The sequence below is a fragment of the Glossina fuscipes genome, unplaced genomic scaffold (assembly GCF_014805625.2).
Source record: "Glossina fuscipes isolate IAEA_lab_2018 unplaced genomic scaffold, Yale_Gfus_2 90, whole genome shotgun sequence".
NCBI lineage: Eukaryota > Metazoa > Arthropoda > Insecta > Diptera > Glossinidae > Glossina > Glossina fuscipes.
In genome coordinates, this window is record NW_023998444.1 from 231,187 (window position 1) to 253,768 (window position 22,582).

At 32.7% G+C, this 22,582-nt stretch overlaps 3 protein-coding genes across 3 annotated transcripts; 1 reads left to right on the plus strand and 2 right to left on the minus strand.

The window, feature by feature from the left end:
* Positions 1–8,584: 8,584 nt before the first annotated feature.
* On the minus strand, positions 8,585–16,038 carry LOC119638504 (heterogeneous nuclear ribonucleoprotein F). Its single transcript, XM_038035320.1, has 7 exons — positions 15,937–16,038; positions 14,374–14,904; positions 14,166–14,297; positions 13,691–13,835; positions 13,146–13,309; positions 9,304–9,830; positions 8,585–9,209 (listed from the first exon to the last, which is right to left on the minus strand). Exons 2-7 carry the CDS (start codon positions 14,888–14,890, stop codon positions 8,952–8,954), a joined length of 1,743 nt encoding a protein of 580 aa, XP_037891248.1. The 5' UTR covers positions 14,891–14,904; positions 15,937–16,038; the 3' UTR covers positions 8,585–8,951.
* Positions 16,039–17,378: 1,340 nt separating this feature from the next.
* On the plus strand, positions 17,379–18,013 carry LOC119638534 (huntingtin-interacting protein K). The gene is made up of 3 exons (XM_038035399.1): positions 17,379–17,623; positions 17,680–17,787; positions 17,846–18,013. The coding sequence occupies exons 1-3, from the start codon at positions 17,474–17,476 to the stop codon at positions 17,942–17,944; spliced, it is 357 nt and encodes a 118-aa protein (XP_037891327.1). The 5' UTR covers positions 17,379–17,473; the 3' UTR covers positions 17,945–18,013.
* A 79-nt stretch (positions 18,014–18,092) lies between these two features.
* Positions 18,093–20,259, minus strand: LOC119638527 (dnaJ homolog subfamily B member 12). The gene is made up of 6 exons (XM_038035371.1): positions 20,148–20,259; positions 19,757–20,097; positions 19,109–19,698; positions 18,919–19,034; positions 18,404–18,567; positions 18,093–18,335 (listed from the first exon to the last, which is right to left on the minus strand). Exons 2-6 carry the CDS (start codon positions 19,899–19,901, stop codon positions 18,223–18,225), a joined length of 1,128 nt encoding a protein of 375 aa, XP_037891299.1. The 5' UTR covers positions 19,902–20,097; positions 20,148–20,259; the 3' UTR covers positions 18,093–18,222.
* Between the last annotated feature and the right edge of the window lie 2,323 nt (positions 20,260–22,582).

Genomic DNA, 22,582 nt, shown 5'->3' on the forward strand with positions numbered 1-22,582 from the left:
TATTCTATATGATATTTTAGTTCACTTTCTTCGCTTAAGAGGTAATGGCATTTTAGAAAATTCGAAGTAATCTTTTATATCAATAAAGAAAAATTGATTTTCTACTTAATCTTAGCTGACATGACGCTACTATTTACAGGAGGAAAAAAAACAATGTATAGGTATGAAAAAAGTCGGTTTAAGCTAAACTTTTCCATTTCTATTTTATTTATTTATTTATTTGTTTTTGTTTTCACAAAACAATGGACAGACAATGCAAAATACAAACATTAGTAGAGCACAAATACACGCGGACACATCGACACATATTTATAGATGGGCAAATCAAAGCGAATAACACTTTAATGCATTTATAATAACAATATTAATAGCAACAGCAATAATGCCCTTCATTAGAAACACATAAACTTTCCATAAAATTTAAAAAAAAAAGTGAATTTAAAAAAATTATAAAAAAATTCTTTTTTTTTTTTTTTAGTTTGTTTATTTGTGTGCAAAAGTGTGTTTAATAAAATAAAAATTTATCATAAGATTATTGTATTAAAAACATTTAAAAGAAAAGCAAAAAAAAAAAACATCTCTAATAAAAATGTGCTCGATCAGGTGTTTTAAGAGAATTCCTTTCCTCGTTTTTAGTTAACATAACAAAGAGATGTAGCTCTCACTCTTCATGATTCAATCTTGCTCTTATTCTCGCTAAATAATGTTTGCACGAACAATATTAAAAGGGATTTTGTAATGAACATGCGTGTGTGTGTTTGTGTAGGCAACTAACCAAAATTTCTTATCTGCAGAGACGAGAGGCGAAAAGTTAGTACCCTATTCAAATGTGTTGTTGGTATAACTTACTTAAAAGGTTTTTATCTGCATGTGTCCACATACATGCACAACATAGCATACATATTCTAGCATTACAGTTTCCAATAAATTTTTGTCCACAAAATTATCCACCGCGTTTTTTTGTAAGATATGTTGGACAGACGTCCTTCAAAGAGGAGCAACCCCATACCATATCGTTTCCTCCTTCATGGTCTACAAATCTATCAATAGTGCTTTGCTATGAGATGTATCGGAACTATACTCTCCCAAGGGAAGTAACACTACACCATAAGATTTCATTCGTTACGCTTCATAAATCCATCCATAGTGTTTCCTATGAGACGTATCGAACCCATACCAGCCCAAGAGGAGCAATAGCATACAAAGAGGTTTCCGACTCTTAGGATTAAATCTTATGCTAAGTATTACGACTAAACTAATCTAAAGTATTAAAATTTTTCTATGGTTGTACGTTATTTATCCGACTATTTTTGGGAAATTTTCATATGCGTTACTTGAGAAATAAGCAGAAATCTCGTTAGAAAGCTGCGTAGTATGCTTTATATCTTTTCTTTTTTGCACAGCTAGGCCTAAGTTTTATGAGTTTAATTTGCTCTAAATCTTCATTTTAATTACTCTCTGGAAACTTCGACTGCTGAACTAGTTATACCTAGCACCAAAGGATGAGGGGTATATTCATTTTGGCAAAACGTTTGCAACGCCCAGAAGGAAGTATCAGAGACTTTACAAAGTATATATATTCTTGATCAGCTTCAAATTCTAAATCGATTTAAGCATTTCCGTCTGTCCGTTAATATTTTGTTTTTTTTAGGATAATGTCGATGGATTCGGTTGAATATCATTTTCTTACTTGTTTTTTTTTTTTAGTAGCATAATTGCATTGGGTTCAAAACCCTCCCAGATCCTTATAAATTGCTAAACTTTACTATATCATCCTATCTTCTCCCAAGACGGATAGACGAAGACAGTGGGATGCACATCGCTGTTTATGCCCTGGCATAAGTCACTTGCGTCCTCTGCTCGTGAAAAATTGATTCAGAAAGAAATTAACTTTTCTGTGTTTCCACCCCACCCATTGTGCTATGTTTTTAACACGGGTGTAGGTCCATCTTCCTTTCTCATGGTTTTCCCATCGCTTGCTACAATTCCCGTCCATGGGTAACCTTTGCCATTGCCTCTGAAATTGTGTGTGTAGTCGATATAATTCTCCACGTGCACCCTCAAAGCTAGTAAATGTGTAATCACAGCAATGCTATACACACATGACACATTATTGATGCATGTCCGGAACACATTTGAAACATTTCAAACGGCACGTGTGTATATCATCGTAATTTCATTCTGCTGATGTGCTGAGATTTTGTTAAATGCGTCCACATAAAAAAGCGTCTTAGGTAGGTATCGGTTTAGTGGTAAATGGTCAGCCAGATGATGTCCCCTAGTAGTGTATTAAGGTAATAGTCAGAAAAAAGTTAGTAACAGTGGACGCAGGCTGGAATATATGATATATGTACCACGAGCACTCGCTCGACGTGGTGGCTGTATACCAGTCTGAACTAAAGTATAATCTGTTGCACTGAGGTTTGAACCCGGGTATGCCGAGTTGATAAACGTTATTTAGCTCTGCTATAGTGATGATTTTTTTTTTTTAATGATCAATCGCTCAGAGAATATCTCGTGTTGGTATCACACAGTTATGGTTAGAAAGCAGTCCAGAGAAAGAAAGAAATAAGGAAGGTGTGGCTGCCATTAATATCTCCAATCGACAATTGCTATGCCTTTACTGATGTAGTGATGGTTTATTACGGCATCTGGAAACTGAAGGGCTAACATGCATCTGAAATGATGTCATTGCGAGAGACACTGATTGAGGTAACATTAGACTTAAGCCGCCTCACCCCCCAACTTTAAATAACTGCAAGCATCTCTCAATTAATTTGGGCTATGTTTCATAATGGCAGTCAGCTCCAGCTGAAGTAAAATACGATTTTTTTTTATCTGAAACTGTAGAATGTAACATATTTGGCAAAGATTGTTGAACCTTCGGACGGGATTTCTTAATATATCTGTCGCCAATTTTACTTCTTGGGTTGGGTTATGGTTAGTTTTCACATATTACGCAACGACTCCGACATCAGCAAAATAGAAACTTTTCGCATAGTCAGTTGTAGACAACACTCTCTTGCTTGTATACTCGTTGATGACAATAGCTTGTAAATCATAATATGCCAGACAGGAAGAACTCATGGAAGAAAAATTTCCTTTAAAGGACATTTATTCTTAAATATCTTAAGTTAATTCAGTACAAGTGATTGGCGGGAAAAGCAAGCTAAAACTGTGTACCTAACGTCACGATTTTACATCTGAAAGCAATTTTCGTTAAAAAAATGAAAAATTAACATTAACTCTAAGATATATATATATATATATATATATATATATATACTTTACTTCGAAAGCTCAGAACTAACTATACGCGTCAAAAGAGTAAGAAGTATGCTGAATTTGTTATCTGGGTTGCAACAACAAGAACTCAGTATATTGTAAATGGTGAACATCTACCTACTTATCCGTGTTGCCGCTGTAGAAGTTTACGTGATGAGCAAAAATCAGGATGCAAACCTAATTACGTTCAGTCCACATGTAAAAAATAATCCGCCCGAGTAGGTGACTAGATAAGAAGCACGATTACTATCACGTCAGTGCCCGAATCTCAAGATGGGCTAGAGTCTGCTTTAGCTGCAACTCTAGTATATTCTCAGTTAATAAAGACATAAGACTTGGCTACACGCCAACTAGACTGCGGACTCACTTTCAAATTTCTTTCCCTTTACCTTCCTCCAGCGCCATCCACTAGATCGTCAAAAAGACGAGACCAATCGTGGGATCTGAGCGCAGACGTTATGTTAAGCATAAAACCGGAGAAAATGCCTTGAATCTTACGAATAACAATCGAAAGATTAGAAATGAAATTAAGCGGATGAAGTAAGCGATCTGACTTCCATTGTTTCTTAGCATTTCAACAATATTCGCTAGAAATTACTTTCCATATTTTTTTTTTTTTTTTTCTTTGAATCAAGTGATTATAGCTTATATATATATAAATAACTAGCATCTCGTGAGTGGTGTGAACAAACGATAATTGTAATACTACACAGCTTTAATACAACGGTGCGCTAAGCTCAGGTAATTGCTTTTGTCATTTAATAATTTGAACATATTTGCTTTATTCGCTTAACCCTTAAGTTAACTTTGGTGTTGATTAGTAGACTTGTTTACCGATGCACTTAAAACAATCAATTACGTGCACGCATTTCGTACATAATAAATATTAACAACAACTAATAAGAAATAGTAGATTTAGATAATATTAGGCTTAAGTCAAATCTTTTACACCGAACATCTTTATTAAAAAAAAAAAAGAAAAAAAAATTAAATTTCAATATTCTATAATATTGGATGTACGTAACCTCTTCACCTTTTGTACAGTTACCGCGGGATCGTTAATATAATATATTTGGAAATTATCATTACACCCTACACTACTTGTCGAACCGGGTAAATTAAGTTAGTGTGGACGTATGTAGCACGCAGAAAAGCTTACGATGGACCCACCTTTCGTTTTATCTGAATTGATCTAAGCCTGTCTGTCCCTCTCTACGTCTGCTAACTGTCCACATAACTTTGCGTTCAAGCTACAGGCCGTAATTTTTGAGATATTTTGTTGAAATTTCGTACAGTGTCGTGTTTTGACCCAAGAGCGAACATCCCTCTCATGTAAGAAAAACTAAAGTTCATACGACAAAAAGGTATAGTTTTCAATGCTTCATGATGAAAATTATATCATAATAGGAATTTAATATAAAAAATTTAATTGTGCCAATTTGGACCATGTCGGTCTATTTTTTAGATCCTACCCTAATCATTTCACGAAAATTGATCCTTTGTAGAGCAGCAAAGTATATGTTTTAGATTAAGGATCATGGAATTTAGCGAACTAAAATCAACATTTGGCAGCAGTCATTATTTAAAAAAAAAAAAAAAACTCCACAAGGTATATAAAAATTCCAGAGGTGATTATAGCAAAAGTAAAAAACGAAGATATGGATAATGGCAGAAATAATTTTTTGATCGGATGCAATAACAAGCAGACCTTAACGAAACGAGGATCAATTAGCATTTACGAAGGAAGCTCATCGAGAAATAATCCCTTTCTATATATTGAGAGAAATGGTCATTGTGGGAAGATTGTTGAAAAAGTTGAAAGGATTTTATCACCGACTTTACTTTTCAGTTGACCGTGATGGATTTAATTTCATTTAATTTTATAAATATAAAATTCAGCTACGGCGAAGATTCAGCGGAATTGCTTAATTCATACATTTGAAAACTTAACCTAATTACAATTTAATTAAAACACGTCGTAAAAAAATAGACAATTAATAAAAAAATGTAAGAAAATAAACACTGCCTACCAATTAGTCACCAAATTCCGTATCAAGATTCCGAATAATAGACTTTAGCTCTTAGTTTAGGTAAGACGCCGACAGCGTACGGGTATTAAGAATAGCGTTAATGGATGCAAGCGAATCGGCTAAGGAAATAAGGTTATAAAGCTCATTTAGCCTGCTAAAGGTAAACATAAGTGGATTAAAGGGCTCATAATTTAACCTGTATTGGCTAAGTTTAACAAAAAGAAAGTTCTCCATCGGACAGAAACGTTAAAATTAAACGCACTCAACAAAAACGGCGACTCACTGGCACCATTAATCAGCTTCACCATGAAAGTAATGCCCAAAATCGTCCTACATTTCTCAAGTGATGGCAAAGATATAAGTAGCAATCTATTTTCATAAGGAGAGAGGGGGGCACTTGGATCTTCGCACAAATTTTTTAGAGCAAACAACAAAAACTGATCCAGAAGTTCATCAATGAAATCTATAGTGGCAGACTCATTGAGGCCATCATATACCGTAGATATTTCGACGGCATTGCCAACATCTGCAAAAAGCATCTGTCTGCTAAATATTAGTTCGTGTGGTATAGAATATTGAAAGTAAAATGTATTGTGTGAACAAGAGGAAGAATTGAATTTTCACAATATTTGACGTCCCGAAATAGTGTGAGCAAGAGGAAGAATTGTAAAAAATGGAATTCAACTGTCAAGTAAGAAAACAATTATGCGATATACAACGTTTTAGGAAGCCTTGTTTAATAATAGACGAATCTAATACACTTCCTGTTGAAAAAAAAGTAATTAATTTCTACCATTTTAGGGTTTTATGATCATGAGTTCTTAAAATTTTTAAAATATTCCTAAAAAACTGGAGATACACATAATATCTTTATGTTTTTTTTCCGTTAGTCGGTCGTCTAGTGGTGTATAATGAAAGTAATTTAATATTTCCGTACATTTTTGGTCTTCCTCTAAATAGATAAAAGATCCAAAATCAAATCAAAATAGAATCATCGTAAATATGTTTTATAGATTAACGCGTAACGTTCCGTTTTCAAAAATTGCAGCCAACTCTTCTAGTTAACTCTTCTAGTAATTTCTTCAAACTAAAATAGGGCTGCGACATTCGAATTTACCGAATACGTATTTATTCTTGTATACTTTTCTATCGATTCATAATAATGGTTAGAGTAGTAAAAGTGATTTTTGCTCTTCATACCCACCGCCGTAAGATGGGGGTATACTCATTTTGTTTTTTTTCATAATATATCTAAACGCTTAAAAGGAAGCTTCAGAGTCTGTATAGAATATATGTATCCGTGATTAGCGTGAAATTCTGAGTTGATTTAGCCATGTCTGTCCGTCAGAGGGTCGGTATGGGTAAGTGTTGTTGTCACTCCCCCGGTCGCAAAAATAAAGATATCGACTAAAAATTTGGTACAAACTTTGCAAGTTTCTGCAGGCAGATGGTATTGAAAATGGGCCCATTTAGTCAAAACAAAAGCGCGCAATGGAGCGTAAGTTGAACGCAAGTCAGTTTTTTTTAACATTTTTGGATTTTTGCTCGTTGCTCGGAAATTATAAAAGTTAGAAAGTTGAAATTGTCCACATTTACTTTACGAAACAGTCTACTTTTTAGGTCCGAAAATGGAACCAATTGGTAAAGTTACGAGTAACTACATTTTATTTTTTTCAAAATTTTGAGGTTTACTTCTTCTTTACTGCTCATAAGGCAAACAAGACCGAATGTTTAAAACTCTTTTGTAAACACCTCCATCCAGCTTTCCTTCTACTAGAATAGAATCGAAACAAATTCGAAATATCAATCCCTATGAATGCGTCTTTATTTTTATCTAGTTCTAGGTAAAAAGACAAGTACAAGTCTACGCCGCTTCAATGCCGACGTTATTTTCTCATTGCCTCCTTGTCCTAAGGTAATTATAATATTACATAGGTATATCTATAAATAAATAATCTCTCGTCTTTTATTTTAGAATAAAAACCAATGAGCTTTCGCCATTTTAAAGACCACATAACACCGACGCTTTTATAAATGGAATGGACGTTAGAAACGTTTCTCTAAAGTAAATTAAAAGCCAAAAATTTCCAGCACCAAGAGATTTTTAATTCTCGTATTTAATTTTGAGCCGCTGTGGAATTAAGACCGAAATCTGACAACCCTAGTAAGCGATCTATTTATGTTATAAAGGAGTTGACTCCTGGTGGAATTGCGGTTTATTAATAAAATTTCGCTATTAAAGGTTCAATTTAAATCAAAAAATTTCAATTAAATGGAACCATGGATACCGAAGATGATGATGAGATAATAATGGATGACATTGAAGCGAATGAGTTATATCAGCAGCAAGACTACGAGTTTACGCGTTTATCAGACATGGTAAACTCTTTGCTAGCACATTTTTTAAATAAAAAAAAATTAAATTTAATAAATAAATGCAATCAGGTTAGAAAACATTACCTTCCGTATTTGGAAAAACAATTAAATGAGAACTTTACAAACTGGCAAAAACGACAAGTGCATGATTTGCTGCATGATGATTAAAATATATGAAAAATATATGGTGAAAATTGTAAGGTCGTGAAAAACTACTTGTGTATGACTTCCATCTAAAAGTACGCTATTGATTTAATTAATTTCTTTAGCATTGCGTAATGAAACCACACCAATATTCAGGAATATGGAAATACATTTAGTTGTTAAGAATTTAGTATTTCTGTTACCGACAAAATTTAAAAATTTTTATTTTGTTTTTTAATCTCCACTTTTCGATATATACGCAGTATTAACTAAATTCTAAATACTCTTTTTTTCTTTTTTTTTGTTTTTTTTTTTGTCTCAAATAACGTATATAATGCATTTTGAATACTAAAAAGTAAAAATAAAATTCAAAAAGAAATTTTCTTTTAAATACAATTTTTTTTTTTTTTTTTTGTTTTGTTTTTGTGTTTGTTTTTTTCTTTTTCTTAAATAAATATTTAAAAACAAAAAGCGCGAGTCACATGAAAAAATATTTGATTTCTTTTAGGATTTATTTGTTTGAACAGGAATTTCGTTATATTTTTTAAATATATATTTCATTAACCGTCAGCAACAATAGCTATTTATTAAAAAGGAATTATGAGGGACGTTCGTTTATATTTTTATTCTTTCTTTTTAAAATTAAAAGAGATATATATATAATGCTCGTTTCTCTTTTAAACAGAAAATCGAGATGATTTTTGAATCGATAATCAGCAATATTAAATACATTTGAAAATAATGCTAAATATCGTAAGCGATGCAAGACTTTGTTATTTTCTTGTTAAAAAATATTAAATAAAAAAAAAGAAAAGAAAAAAAACAAAAAAACAATTTAATATAATAAAGTTCTAAATGAGTTAGTTATCAGTAAACTTAACTTAAAAAAGAAAAATTCGGAGAACTTATATTTTATATTATGTTAAGAAAGAAAAAGAGTAAAAAGGAAGAATGGAAGAGATATTTAATGTGTTGTCAGAAAACGATGATATAATAAAAAAAAAAAAAATTATAAAAAATTAAAAATTAAAAAAAAAAAATACGTTTTATAGGTAATAATAAAGACAATGGAAAAGGAGCTGATGCACGGAGTTTTTAATTTTTTCCGTTTGTAAATTAAAAACACTTTAAACGTGAATAATTATTGCGGCCACCACTACCGCCCCCGTAGCCTCCATCGTTATACATATCGTCACCCTTGACTTTGCCATCGAAAAACAATTCAATATAACGTGAACCCATTTGTTCGCGATGACGTTTCATAGCCTTCTGAGCATCGTCATATGTATCAAAGTAAACATCAGCTGTACCGCTATGACGATTCTTTTCGTTGTAATTAATACGCACATTAGCCGGACGTATTGGATCAAAGAACTGTAATAACGACAATTGCATGGAATATTATTTATTGTGTATAAAGCAGTAAATCGAAAAAGAAAAATTCGATTATAACAAATAATATGCTTACCTTGAAAACATCATTTTCGAATGAGGTGTAGGGCAAACCTCGCATATGTATTGCAAAATATTCAACGTCGTCGTTCATTCGGCCACCGCCAATTGGCCCGAAATTATTACCGCCACCGAAACCACCGCCCATGGCACCGCTATTGTTGCCAAAGTTACCGAAGTTGCCAAAATTCCCGAAATTTCCGGTATTATTATTGCGATTATTGCCAAAATTACCAAAGTCGCCAAAATCGTTACCAAAATTACCGTTATTACCGCCAAAACGACTATTAAAACCGCCATTGCCGCTACCGCTACCGCTACCGCTGTTAGCAGAATTACCAAAATTTCCACTGGTGCTACTGTTACCGAAATTGGCAGCATTGCCAAAATTACCGAAATTTCCGCTATTACCAAAATTACTGCTACTGCCGAAATTTCCAAAGTTACTAGAATTTCCGAAATTACCGCTATTACCGAACGGTAAATTATTAAAACCCAAAGTGTTATTCGCGCCCACTCCAAAACCACCATTATTGCTCCAACCTGGAAGCAAAGCAAAGTGCAGGCAAATGACAACATATCTCTAGAATCATATGTCAATTTGAAAAAAAAGCTAACTTATGTTAACACATGGATATCGCCAGAGATCATCAAATACAAGCATCGCTTAGCCATAACTTAAAAAAAGATAACTATCTCGTTTGTTAAATATAATATTTATTCGAGTTTAACGCGATACCACAACAACTCCGAATAATGAGGGAGTTAAAATTTTTCGCAATGCCCAGAAGAAAGCTGCAGCGACCTCACGAAGTATATATAGTCACATTCATGATCACCATTAAATGCTGAATTGAGTTAAAAGCACGTCCGCCAGTCCCTCTGGCTGTCTGTCCATCGGTGTCATGTCAATTGTAAACATTCTCGTGGACACAAAAATGAAACTATAGCCAGAAATATTGGAAATTTTTGCACGCTGCTTGGTATGGAAAATGTGCTAAATCGGTCGAAGGACACGCCTATAGTACCTCTGCAAGGTGAGTGCACTTCTCTTTATCAAAGGGATTAAAAATTGGTTTTTTGCTCATTGCATATAAACCGTAGCAGATAAATGTACAAAATTTTGAACGCACATTCTATGGGCGACGCTGTAGTATCTGTACGAAACTGTCAAAAATCGACCGCTCCTGCCCAAAGTTATAGTGTATCAATATTTAATTTTTGCTTTCAATACCTTTGCATGGCGCAGAAAAAGAGGCCTCAAAACAGTTTCGAATTCGGAATGCACGTAAGCATGGACGTCAGTTCGTCAACCTATCTGTCCGTCTGTGCAGCTATACAGTAGTTGTGGTAAAGCTTCTCCTATTCGCAAAAATAAGTATATCGCCTAAAAACTAACGAAAGACTTTGAAAATGGCCCAAGCTTTTCAAAGCCAAAGGGCCTACAACGCCCTATAACGGCTATGTAAGAAAAACTGTGATCCCCTTTGCTTTTCCTTGTTATTAATAAACTATAACATATACGACATATAAATTTCCGCTTTTATTCTGAAAATCGAGAAAAGCCCCGCTCATCCAATATTCTAGATATGAACATTGAGTTCTTTCCTTTTGTTGAGGATCGTGGGGATGGTAATGTCTACAAGTGGTTCCGTCATGATCGAATATAATTTTTTTACTTATTTCTTCTTAATCTAAAACTCTTATGGTGGAAAGGTAAGTCTGTGAGGATGTATGTAACATTGAAACAAAGTCACCGTCTCTTACTATACCAATCGATTTAAAATCATTTTCTAAATCGATCTAAGTTTGTCTGGCTGTGTGTCCTCTGTGTGTGTTCAACCTACAGGCCGCAATTTCTGAGATATTTTGTTGAAATGTGGTACACTGACGCATTTTCGCCAAAGGACGAATACTATTGAAAATGGTTCGGATTGGTACACATTATCAACCACTTTCCATATAACGCCGTATTTTGAATAGTCATTATATGAATATAGCTGTAGGGTTTTGTACAGTATTTAATGATGGACCGTTGCTCAGTGTTGAATATAAAAGCAAGTAAACAAGTAAAAACATATAGTCAGACAAGGCCGACCATTAAACACCCTATACCACATTGTACAACACAATCCTTATTATAAGATGGGGATATACTCATTTTATTTCCTTTGTTTTCCAAAATATACGTAACATCCAAAAGGAAGCTTCAGAGGCCCTATAAAGTATATATATTCTTGATCAGCATGAAATTCTGATTTGATTTAGCCATGTCCGCCCGTATGTGTAGTCTGTGCTGTTGGTACTCTCCTGGTCGCAAAAATTAAGTATTGACTACAAATTTGGTAGAAACATTGGAAATTTCTGCACGCAGGTTGATATTAAAAATGGGCCAATTTTGTCGGAACTAAAGCGTAAGTTGAATGGAACTCAGTTTTTTTGAACAAAAATTTTTGAATTTTTGCTCGTTACTAGGAAATTATAAAACTGAACTGAGCTGAAACTTTCCACATTTACTTTACGAAACAGTCTACTCTGTAAGTCCAAAAATGGAATCAATCGGCCTTGCACAAATAAAATTACGAGTTACTAAATTTTATTTTTTTCAATTTTTTTAAGTTTTATGGTTACTTAGCACAAGGCACACAGGATCGAATGTTTAAAACTATATTGTACGCTCCTCAAATGGCGAAATATTATCTGCCTAAAAATTGGGTTAATATTGAAATAACTATGGTAAACATCGCAATTCATTTTTTTTTAGTAATACCAGAGATATCGGTATCAAATAAAAGAACTTGGAGAGTAAAATGCGTAAAAAGCATAGGTGGGTATGCGAGATTCGACCCCCGCCGAATATAACTTTACTTGTTTTTATTATAGAACACAAAAATTATCTCTTGTTTATACATATATATAAAATAGATCGAGATGGTCCAAATTTGGCATAGTTCATTTTTTTATGTTAAATTATTATTATGATATAATTTTCATCGTGAAGCACTGAAAATTATACCTTTTTGTCGTATGAACTTTATGAGATGGGGTTCAAATTTTCCCAAGTGCAAAGCTTTCATACCAATTTAGAATGCCGAAACAGACATCAGACGGTCAAACAAACAGACAAACAGGCTTAGATCAGTGCAAATAATGATTCCAAATCGATCAATATAATGAAAGGTGGATCCATCATAAGCCTTTCTGCGTGTTACATATGACCGCACTAAGTTATTATACCCTGTAGGGTATAACAATATTTCTCCGTTTGCTTTCAACTAAAAAAATGCTTCAATTGTAAGATCCAGTCTTATAATATCTAAATTTGGCACTTAGCTACCATATTACTAAACTGGTCCAATATTGACGCTGGTTATGCATTTCCTCGATCTTTGTTAATTTATTGCAAAATACCACGTCTTCCTAAAGTAAGACTGAGTACAATCAATTATGCTAAACTAGAATTCGGTAAACTTTAATTATCATTGCGCCTATTCAAAATCATGTCATAACTTACGGTCCACCGTTTAATAACTTGTTTTGTCAAATTTATGCGGATATATGCAACACTCAGATAGAACCGCCTTCCGTTATATCGATCGACTCAGAAGCATTTTTTGCATCTTTGCATTCATAATTTTTATGTTTTTTATAAGTGTTCGTCGCGAACTTTTTTGTTTACACTTTTGTTGCAATCTAAGAAAAATCTTAATTTTAACCAACTTGAGAACTCAACCAACGGACATATTTACGAATGTCGTAAAATTAAACATAAAAATAAATTTTAGAATTTTGTTATTTTCGGAGGTTTAGGGAAGGTTTTCAAAATTACAAAATTGAAGAGAGTAATATGTCACTTACGTCCACCTGGACCTGCTCCGCGACTGTTGCTAAAGTCACTGCCAACGCTGCTGGCGCGATTACTGCCACGCTCTCTGAGATCATAAGGCGCTACACGTCCAAAATTGCCATTACCCGTGGATCGTTTCATTTCAGCCAAAGAACTCCGGAATATCTCAATATACCTGAATGGAAATACAAACCAAAGATAACTCGATTAGAAGTGTAAACATAAGAGCCAAATGTATGGGTAATTTAAAAAACACACTCCTTTGCAAAGTCTAAACGATGGTTAGATCATAATAATGAACCAAAGGAAAATATATAAAATAAAATATACAGAACGCAACAAAAGCCTGTGGGAAAAGAATCTCTAATTATTTATAAGAGTATAAATACTTTTTCCTGTTTAAATTAAATTTAGTTAGTATTCTGTTGTAGAGATGAATATTTTTTTCTTAATTTCTATAAAAAAAAAAAACAAACAATTTAGATATAATTTAATACTAGTTTTTTCATTCATATTTTTTTGGTATGTAAAATTATGTGTTTTGAGAGAGACCCACCTGTGCCCAATTTTTTCCCGATTACGTCCCAAGGCTTGTTCAGTATCTTCCTGGCTGACGAACTGAACAAAAGCTTCCCCAGTGGCACGACCCCTTCTGTCCATAACAAATGTAATCCCCTCCCGATCCGGTTTGATTTCCAACCCTGCCCAACAACACAACAACAACAATAATAATGATCACAAAATCACTTTATAACTACACAGCAGAAGTGCAATAAAATTTTTTCTTAAGCCACTTTTTTGTACAATTTTCCACCTAAAAAGTACTAATAATTGTTTTAACAACCCAGTTAAGGTTCATGATTTTATTCGCAAGAGATTTCAAAACGCCAACTTCTTCAATCCCCTGCCCAATAGAGAAGGGGTGTCAATGAGCTAGAAAATACTTTGCCTATGCACAAAGAGATCTTCTAGTAATACCTGCCTTTTTGTATTTACGTTACTTTGATGAGGTCTTATTACTAAATATTTACCATTAAAGAATTCCTCAATTTGCTGCTCGCTCACTGAATATGGTAAACCGCGTAATTTTACAACATATGACATGCCGGAACTACTTGTCTTACGCATTGCGCCTCTGGCTTCTTTAGGTTGCGCCGTAAATACTAGACACGGAATTTTCAAAAATGAAAAATTATTTTTTGCACATTTTTTTTTTTTTGAAAAAACGAGGGAACTAACCTTCGATATAACGGTGACCCATATTACAATTATCCAATTTTAAAGCCGATTGAACATCTTGATCACTTTCAACTTCCACATATGCTTCACCGGTATTTTTGCCATCCCAACGACTTGTTACCAAATGAATACCGTTAGCACCGTCGACCACACTAACATTTTTCAGGAAATCTAAAATTTCTTTATTAGTAGCCGACCAGGGAAGACCACGCAAACGAATATATTTAGGACCATCAGTTCGTCCATTGTTTTGATTATCATTGTCGTCGTCGTCGTCGTCATCATCATCATCTTCATTGTCATCGTCATCCCCATGGTCGCCATCATCGCCATTGTTGCCATCATTTTGGGAATCGCCACAATCATCTTGTGAATCATCGTAATCTCCACCCTGTTGATCTTGATAATCATTATCTTCATCATATTGATCTTGACTGTCGTTATCGTTTTGATGGCGAGCGTCATTATTACCCGACTGTTGCTGATTATTAGATCCCGAATAATAGTTAGACGACATTATGGATAATGGTACTACAAATTAAAAAAAAATTCATTTTCTTCACTTAAATATTGCATTGCAAATATATTTGATTCTTAAGCTCAAATTTAACCTGTGATCACTAACGTTCAAGGCAGGCTGAAGTAAACCGGATAAATTTGAAATATTCAAGAAGGAAAAAAAAAATGTTACTGGCTACTATGAAAAAACTTTAGGGATCATCTTTGAGCCATTGGCCAAATTTTAAGACTAACAGCAAATAGACACAACGGCTTTCCATATTACGTAGACGAAAAATTATCAAATGACTTAAAAGTATAAAATATTGCTGGGCCATAACCCACACTGCATACAATATAAAGTACATATGCACAGTTCAATATTCTCCAGTTGAATTTAATCCTTATGTTTTATTTACACATATATCAAACTAACTAGTTTTTAACGGTATGAACGAAAGTGACCTAAAAGTGTAAACTATCAGTACTAGATTTCGCTGGGCCATGAGACACGCTCCTTACAATATGCAGTACACATGTATAATTTAAAATTCTCCAATTGGATTTAATCATATTCTATTATTTACTCGCCTATCAAACTAACGAGTTTTTAAGGATGCGAATGGAAGTAGATGCGCCCTCTAATTTATCAACCCGCCCCCACTTATTTATCTGTTTATACCTTTGGAAGAGATCTTAAAAATTTTTACTTGGGATCTATTCTGCTCACAACTTCCTCAAATCTTTAATTTTAATTAGAAACAAAAAGACCGGTTAACCTTGATTTTAATAAAGCAACTAATGTCAGAGATCAAATTTAATACACAATCGTCGTTAAGGCTTCGAAGTAAAAGAAAGTCAGATAAACGTGCGGTAGCTCATGCCACATGCACACAAAGCGAACAAAAAACCTTAATTTAAAAAATAAATTTTTTTATAGGGAAAGCGTACGCCAAAAGGCCGCCATCTTGTCTTTTGTGTCCAATGAAACATTTCTTTAATCAAACATTTCGTTTATATGTTAAATATTCACAGATTAAAATTTTATAAACTGTTTCTACTTACTTTCTTGTATAGCCTTTGACAAAAAGATCTATTCAATGCACTCAGGACTCGAAGATATTAAACTTTTTTAGTTTTTTCTGCGTTCACGAACGAATTTATTACACATTAACAAAAAATGCTTGCCAGGTTAAAAATAATTGACAAAATGTATTTACAACAATGTTACCAGTAATTCCTTTTTCAAGAAAGCAGACGTACAAATACTGCAACAATGCTTAATTTGTAATTGACAAAAGCCCTGTGTTTGCTTATAATGTTTCCGCTACAGAAATGAAATCGGTGTTCAATTTTAGTAATTTTTGTTGTTTTTATCAATATGTACATAAGTCTTTTTTGCATTTAGTAGGTACCGTGCAAAAAAATCTTTAAAAAAATGATATGCTTTTTATGGGAATATGTTCAACAACTTTAAAAAATTGTGTAAGATGAACACACTTCAAATTATTTCCCAGAAAACTGTGCATAAAACGTACTAATAAAATTCCATATTACATAATAAGAAGAAAACAACTCATTTTTAAAAAAAAAAAAAATAAAATTATTGTACAGTGAAAATTAAAAAAAATGCTATCATAAGTCGATATTTCAGATGAGTAGCACAACTAGAATTGATTTTTAGTCGAGGCTCCGCAATAAACTCTATGCATATATATGCATAAATGCCTATATTTTTCTCAGCAAATTTACGAATATCTTCAACGTTTCGAAGTTCACGCCCCTGATTAGCTACATCTATGGTACGCTCGCGGGCTATTTCTGCATCAATAGTTGGTTTGCATGTCAGTTTATTTATCACAAAGAAAAGGTAGATTATATTTTTTGGGTTTTGATTACCACAAATAAATATAAATGAAAATTGCTTCTGTTTGCCTCTTTTTCATTTACGCGTGAATAATAGCAAAGAAAATCATACAAAAGTCTGTAGCAAAAAAAAAAAACACGTTTATCAACTATCGGCTACGTCGCGAACGAAAGCTAACATTTAAGTATAACGTAAATGAGGTGTTATTGTTTATAAATATACAGAATGCTAAAGCAATGTCATATGTATTTGTTGTTGCAATTTCTATTTTTTGTTTACATATTCCCTGCTCATGCCATATGTACGCTTTTGTATATCCTTCAATAATATCTTCAGATTTTGTTGCTGAGCCCTATAGTAGAGGCTCGCATTGTCTAAAGAATTAATTTTAAATATTTACGACGCGATAGTTTGCAGCACAGCATATAAACTTTACTTGATTAAAATTATAAATTCTTTTTTTACAATTTATAAACTTTGCGTTGAAAAGTTTTTTAAGAAATATAACGGAATGAAACAAAGTCGGAAAATGCAACCCCGCAAAAAAAAATTCATGCAAACTTAATATTTATTAAACTTTTATACAAATTTATAGATACTCTCCAGTGAAGTCTTCGACTTACAAGAAGAAGCATTTTATTCTTAGTCTTGGAACAATTCGCCAATTAACATTTCAATTAACCATATATTTAAAGTCGATTTTAAATAAATTGCCTTTAAAATAAAGCAATAAATATGTCAGAACATGATATTAACGGTACCGAAGATGAGATCCAGGATAAAAAACAGAAAAAGCAGACCAAGCACGACGGTGGAGCAGCCGATTTAGAACGTGTTACTGATTATGCCGAAGAAAAGGAAATATCCACTGCTGATATATCTAGTGTATGTCGATAACGACGAACATTTGTGTTTTCTACTAATATTATTGTCCCTAACAGGCGGTGGAGCAATTTGGTAATCAGCGCCAAAAAGAAGATGAGTTAAAAGTAGCCAAAGAAAAGGAACTACAGAAAGTCCAAGTGAAAAAAGAAGATATTGAACTTATTGTAAGAGACGTTTTTTATTTTAAGACGGGCATGTAATCATAGTTCATTCTTGTTATAGATGAATGAAATGTTGATAACGAAAATTCAAGCGGAGAAGGTATTGCGTGAACAGAGAGGTGATGTGGTGGCTGCTTTGGAAGCTATCATTGCTAGTTAAATTTATAGTGTAATAAATTTTAATTATTATTTTTCTTTTTTTAATTAAATAGACTTTCTTATCTTAAAACTTTCGCATTTTTATTTTCATAATTTATTCTCTCGACAGATATATATATATATATATTAATTTTGTTATTGTTTTAGATTAAATAGAATTCGAAATGCTTGCAATGTTTTGGTTGACGAAACAATTTTACTAAGAAAATATAATAGAGAAAATTTACATAAATAAGAGGCACAAAAATTAAAAACAAAAAGAAGAATAAAACGAGAAAATTATGTATCTAAATATTTTTGCAAATTGTCACAAGACGGCAAGTTAATATTCTGAGCCTTACGATACAATTCCCGATCGCCAAAAGTACGAGCTTTAGTCATCATTGAATCACCTTTAAATTAACGGAAATTTAATGCAAAATTCATTAGCAAAGAAAAAAATTTGTCTTTCATAACTTACGGTAAGTCCTTTCACGAGCACAAGAATGTTTCAAATGATTGATAAACTCTTCTTCGACCGATTCTTCTAAACGGCCAACTGAACCTTGATATTCTGCATAAAAGTTTTCCTTAACATAATATGGTATTTTAAGAGTATTTGTCTCACGTTTGGAAGAATATTTACTAAAAATATATAAAATTTTATTTTTTCGCAAGTGCAATGTAAAGGTTTTGTTTGACTTGTATCGAATCATTTTACGGGCGAAGATTTATAATAATTGTTATCGGAAATTGCATTGTCTATGAAGTGATTAACAATGTACTTTTGGGATATTATGGACGTACTTATAGACAGTTCTGCTGATATTCCCAGTATTTTTAGAAACAAAAAAGCGGGTAGTGTGATCTATAATAAGCGGACAACACATAGCTAAAATGTATTAACTCTAACAGAGATCAGAATAAAAAACGTGTGAGGAAAATTAAATATTTAATGTACCTTTGGAATTTTACAATGTCTTGAAAACAACTTACTGCGACTGTGTCAAACTGTAAATGGGATCCGATATAAATAACGAGGACATCATTGACAGACCAATAAGTAATAAAATAGGCAGTAAATTTATTAAAGCCGATGACGATGACTGATTCTATTACGTTAGAATAAATGCAAACAAAGAAATACATTAAAAAACTGTTCAGGAAAAATTAAATAATTTTTTACTTCTCTTTCCTCTCTCTGCTGACGTCTACGTTGTGATCTCATGTAAATGTTTTGCTGAGGAAAACCGCCGCCGAAAAACATGTTGAATAACTCCTCTGCACTGACATCGGCCTGAAAACCGCGTGTATAACCGAAATCGCTGGTATAATAACCGCTACGCGTACTATTTGCATTGCCACCATGGTTGTGGTGTTCATTTAAACCATATAAATCGTATTGCTTGCGTTTTTCTGCATCGGTTAAAACACCAGCAGCATTTCCCACGGCTTTGAAAGCTTCTGCAGCGCCAGGAGCTCGATTCTTATCTGGATGTAATTGTAAGGCTAACTTTTTGTAAGCTTTTTTTATTTCCGAATCCGTGGCGGTTTTAGTAACTCCCAAAATCTCGTAATAATCTTTGCACTTCTTCACTTTACGCACTGCGTCAAGCTGTTCGGTTGTATAGTCCGGCTCAACTTTGCGCGTACCGGAATTATGACGTCGTCTAGTCTCGGTATCATTATTGCCACTTCGTTGATCCTTATTTGAATTAGAATTAACATGACCACCATCAGATGACGGTGGAACACTTTTCACTTTCGCCAATAATTCTTTAAAAATGTAAACCAATTAAATTTTAAGTAAATCAATTGGTTTTTTCCCGTTTACCTTTTGCTTTATTTGTTGGACAAAGTCTTTCAGCTTTCACTAAAAACTTCTCCGCTTTTGCTAAATTGCCTTCAGAAAATGCTCGTTCTGCAATTTCAATACAGTGTAAAGCTTCACCTTTGTTCATTTCCGCCATCGTACTCATGCTTGTTAAATTAATTCAATTTAGAAATATTGCTAGCCCTTTTGGAGGGTGGGGGCATTAGATATACTGAATAGAGTGTGAGTACGATATAGTGGCTATAAAAAATTGCAGGTGCAACACTTATCTAGAAAAATTTTTATTGGGTCAGTGGTGAGAAATTTGTTTTTCCTTTTTAATAGATGGTCACTGTAAGTAACTGAAAAAGTTGCACTTTTTAACACTATATATAAAATGTACAATAAATACCTTAAAATTTGTAATAAAAGAAATTCTTTGAATAAATTTCGCTTTTCTTCTATTTTGTAAATATGAATGCTTTTTTCACAGAGAGACCAGAGACCACATCATTTTTCTCACAGAGTAGTGGTGTTAACTATAAAAACGGGGGAAAAAGCTATTAAGAAAAGTAACGCTTAAAGAATCTATACAATATTGTGCGGATGCAAACAAATTTTTTTTTACTGATTAAAAATATAATGCATTAAGCTGACTAAACTCTATTAAAAATGTAAAAACTTACGCAATTTTTGTCACAAATTTGCTTAAAAAGATTACTCGAGTAAAAGAATCAAGAAGTTTAGTTAATGTTGCGCTTTTAAAAAATGCAAAGTTGATACTATTGTCGGAAACAGAGAAGACATGAAAGAAAAGACGGAATATAATTTAATAAATATTAATTTAAAATGTAAAAAGCAGTGATGATTTAAAGGCGTAAAAAACGAAAATATTAAAATCGAGAACCATAAGTGAAACTTGGGTATAATTATATTTCATTTCTCGTAATTTGCGCTAATGTTTTTCCAAAAACCAAAAGAGATGTCAACTTTATATAAAAAGAAGGATTTGCAAAAAAAAAGTGCAAAACACACTACGAATAAAAAAAACGTAATGGCTTTTAATAATTATTATAAGTAATCCTATTTCAATTGTAATTCTCTTTAGTTTGACAAAAACACTTTTAATATTAAAAACATTTTCTAATACTGAATAGCCGATAATCAGCTTCAATTAAATTGTTTTAGACTTCAATTACAATACAATTTTAACAAGCAAAGTTGATATCATTGTTTTAGATTTCATTCGTTGCGGCGGTCGTGCAAGATTTGCAAGTTTTTTTATTAAAAGAATGCTTTAAATTCTCAAAATATTAAATAGTTTGCAAAGCAGATAAAAGCGCATAAATTTTTATTATTTCCAAGTGTCTTCTGCTGAAACGTTAAAAGAAATTTTGTTAAAATTTGGCTGAAAGTGTTGTGTGTGTGCCTTTGGAAAAAGTAATAAAAACAACAACAACATCATCAACAACAAAGCACAGTGTGTGGTTAAGTGTGTGTTGGGGTGAAAAAATGGCGACAGCTATATAAAAACATTAATAATGATGAAAAAAGAAAATAAAATCAAAATAAGTTCGTTTCGTTTTTTTGTCTCACCTATTAAAGTGTAAAATAATATTATTTTGACATAAAAAATTAAAGAAAAAAAAAAAAACAACAAGGTAAATATCGCAAATGAAGAATTAATGAAAAGAAAGAAATAGAATCATTTTTCAAATGAGGTGAATGAGGTGAAAGATTCCCCGGTTAAAGGAACAGTTTTTGTTCGTATTATGTATATTCTCCATGTTGTTTAAGTTAAAGTTAAATATAAATTGTTTGGAACCACACCCGACACAAAACGGATTTACATAAGTTTATTGCCCACAGATATAATGAAGTTCATGCAGTTTTGGAGATCAGTTTGGAGTTTGTTAATATTCCATCCTATTACATTTACAATCTAAGATAATCTACAGAACAGGATACAATTGCTGCAAACATGCCACTTGTTCTAACGACCAATCGTCATTTTACTTGTCACATATCGAAATCCTTACAAAGTAAGGATGCCATGTGAAACGTAACCGTTGCATTTACTAAACTGCAAATAAATAACTAAATTTATTTATTTATATAATATATGTATGTGAATATGTGCGTAAATTCGTCTATTGTTTTATAAGTGTTTAAAATGTCGATTGAATTATATCATGACATGTATAATGGGAATTATTTTGGAGAAAATTTTATGCACACATTTCGCTATACATTCCCAGTGTACATACGATGTCTATTTAATTGTACTTAAACATGTTTACAAATTTTTGGTGTAGGTTTTCTTGATACGAAAATCGGATGAATCTTTCTTTTAAATTTTTGGTGTAGATTTTCTTGAAACGAAAACTGGATGGGGTTTTCCTGAAACGAAAATTGTATGAATTTCTCTTTAAATTTTTGGTGTAGGTTTTCTTGGAACGAAAATCGGATGAATTTTTGTTAGAAATTTATGGTGTAGGTTTTCTTGAAACGGAAATCGGATATATTTTTCGTTTGAATTTTTGGTATAGGTTTTCTTGAAACGAAAATCTGAATAATTTTTCTTAGAAATTTTTGGTGTAAGTTTTCTTGAATGATTAATTACTTCCAGTCACAACCCAACTGTAACATTCCTTGATTTAGGAAAGTCTTCGTTTATCTACTAATCCTTTATGTGCTTTGATGTCCAGTAACTTCTCGACTCTTACAAACACCTGTTCTCACATATCGTGATAATGGTTTAATTTATTAAGCTATTGCATCATGCAAACGATATTCTTGTGTCTCTATACATTACACGTAACTAGAAGAAATACGAAAGTTGTCAGC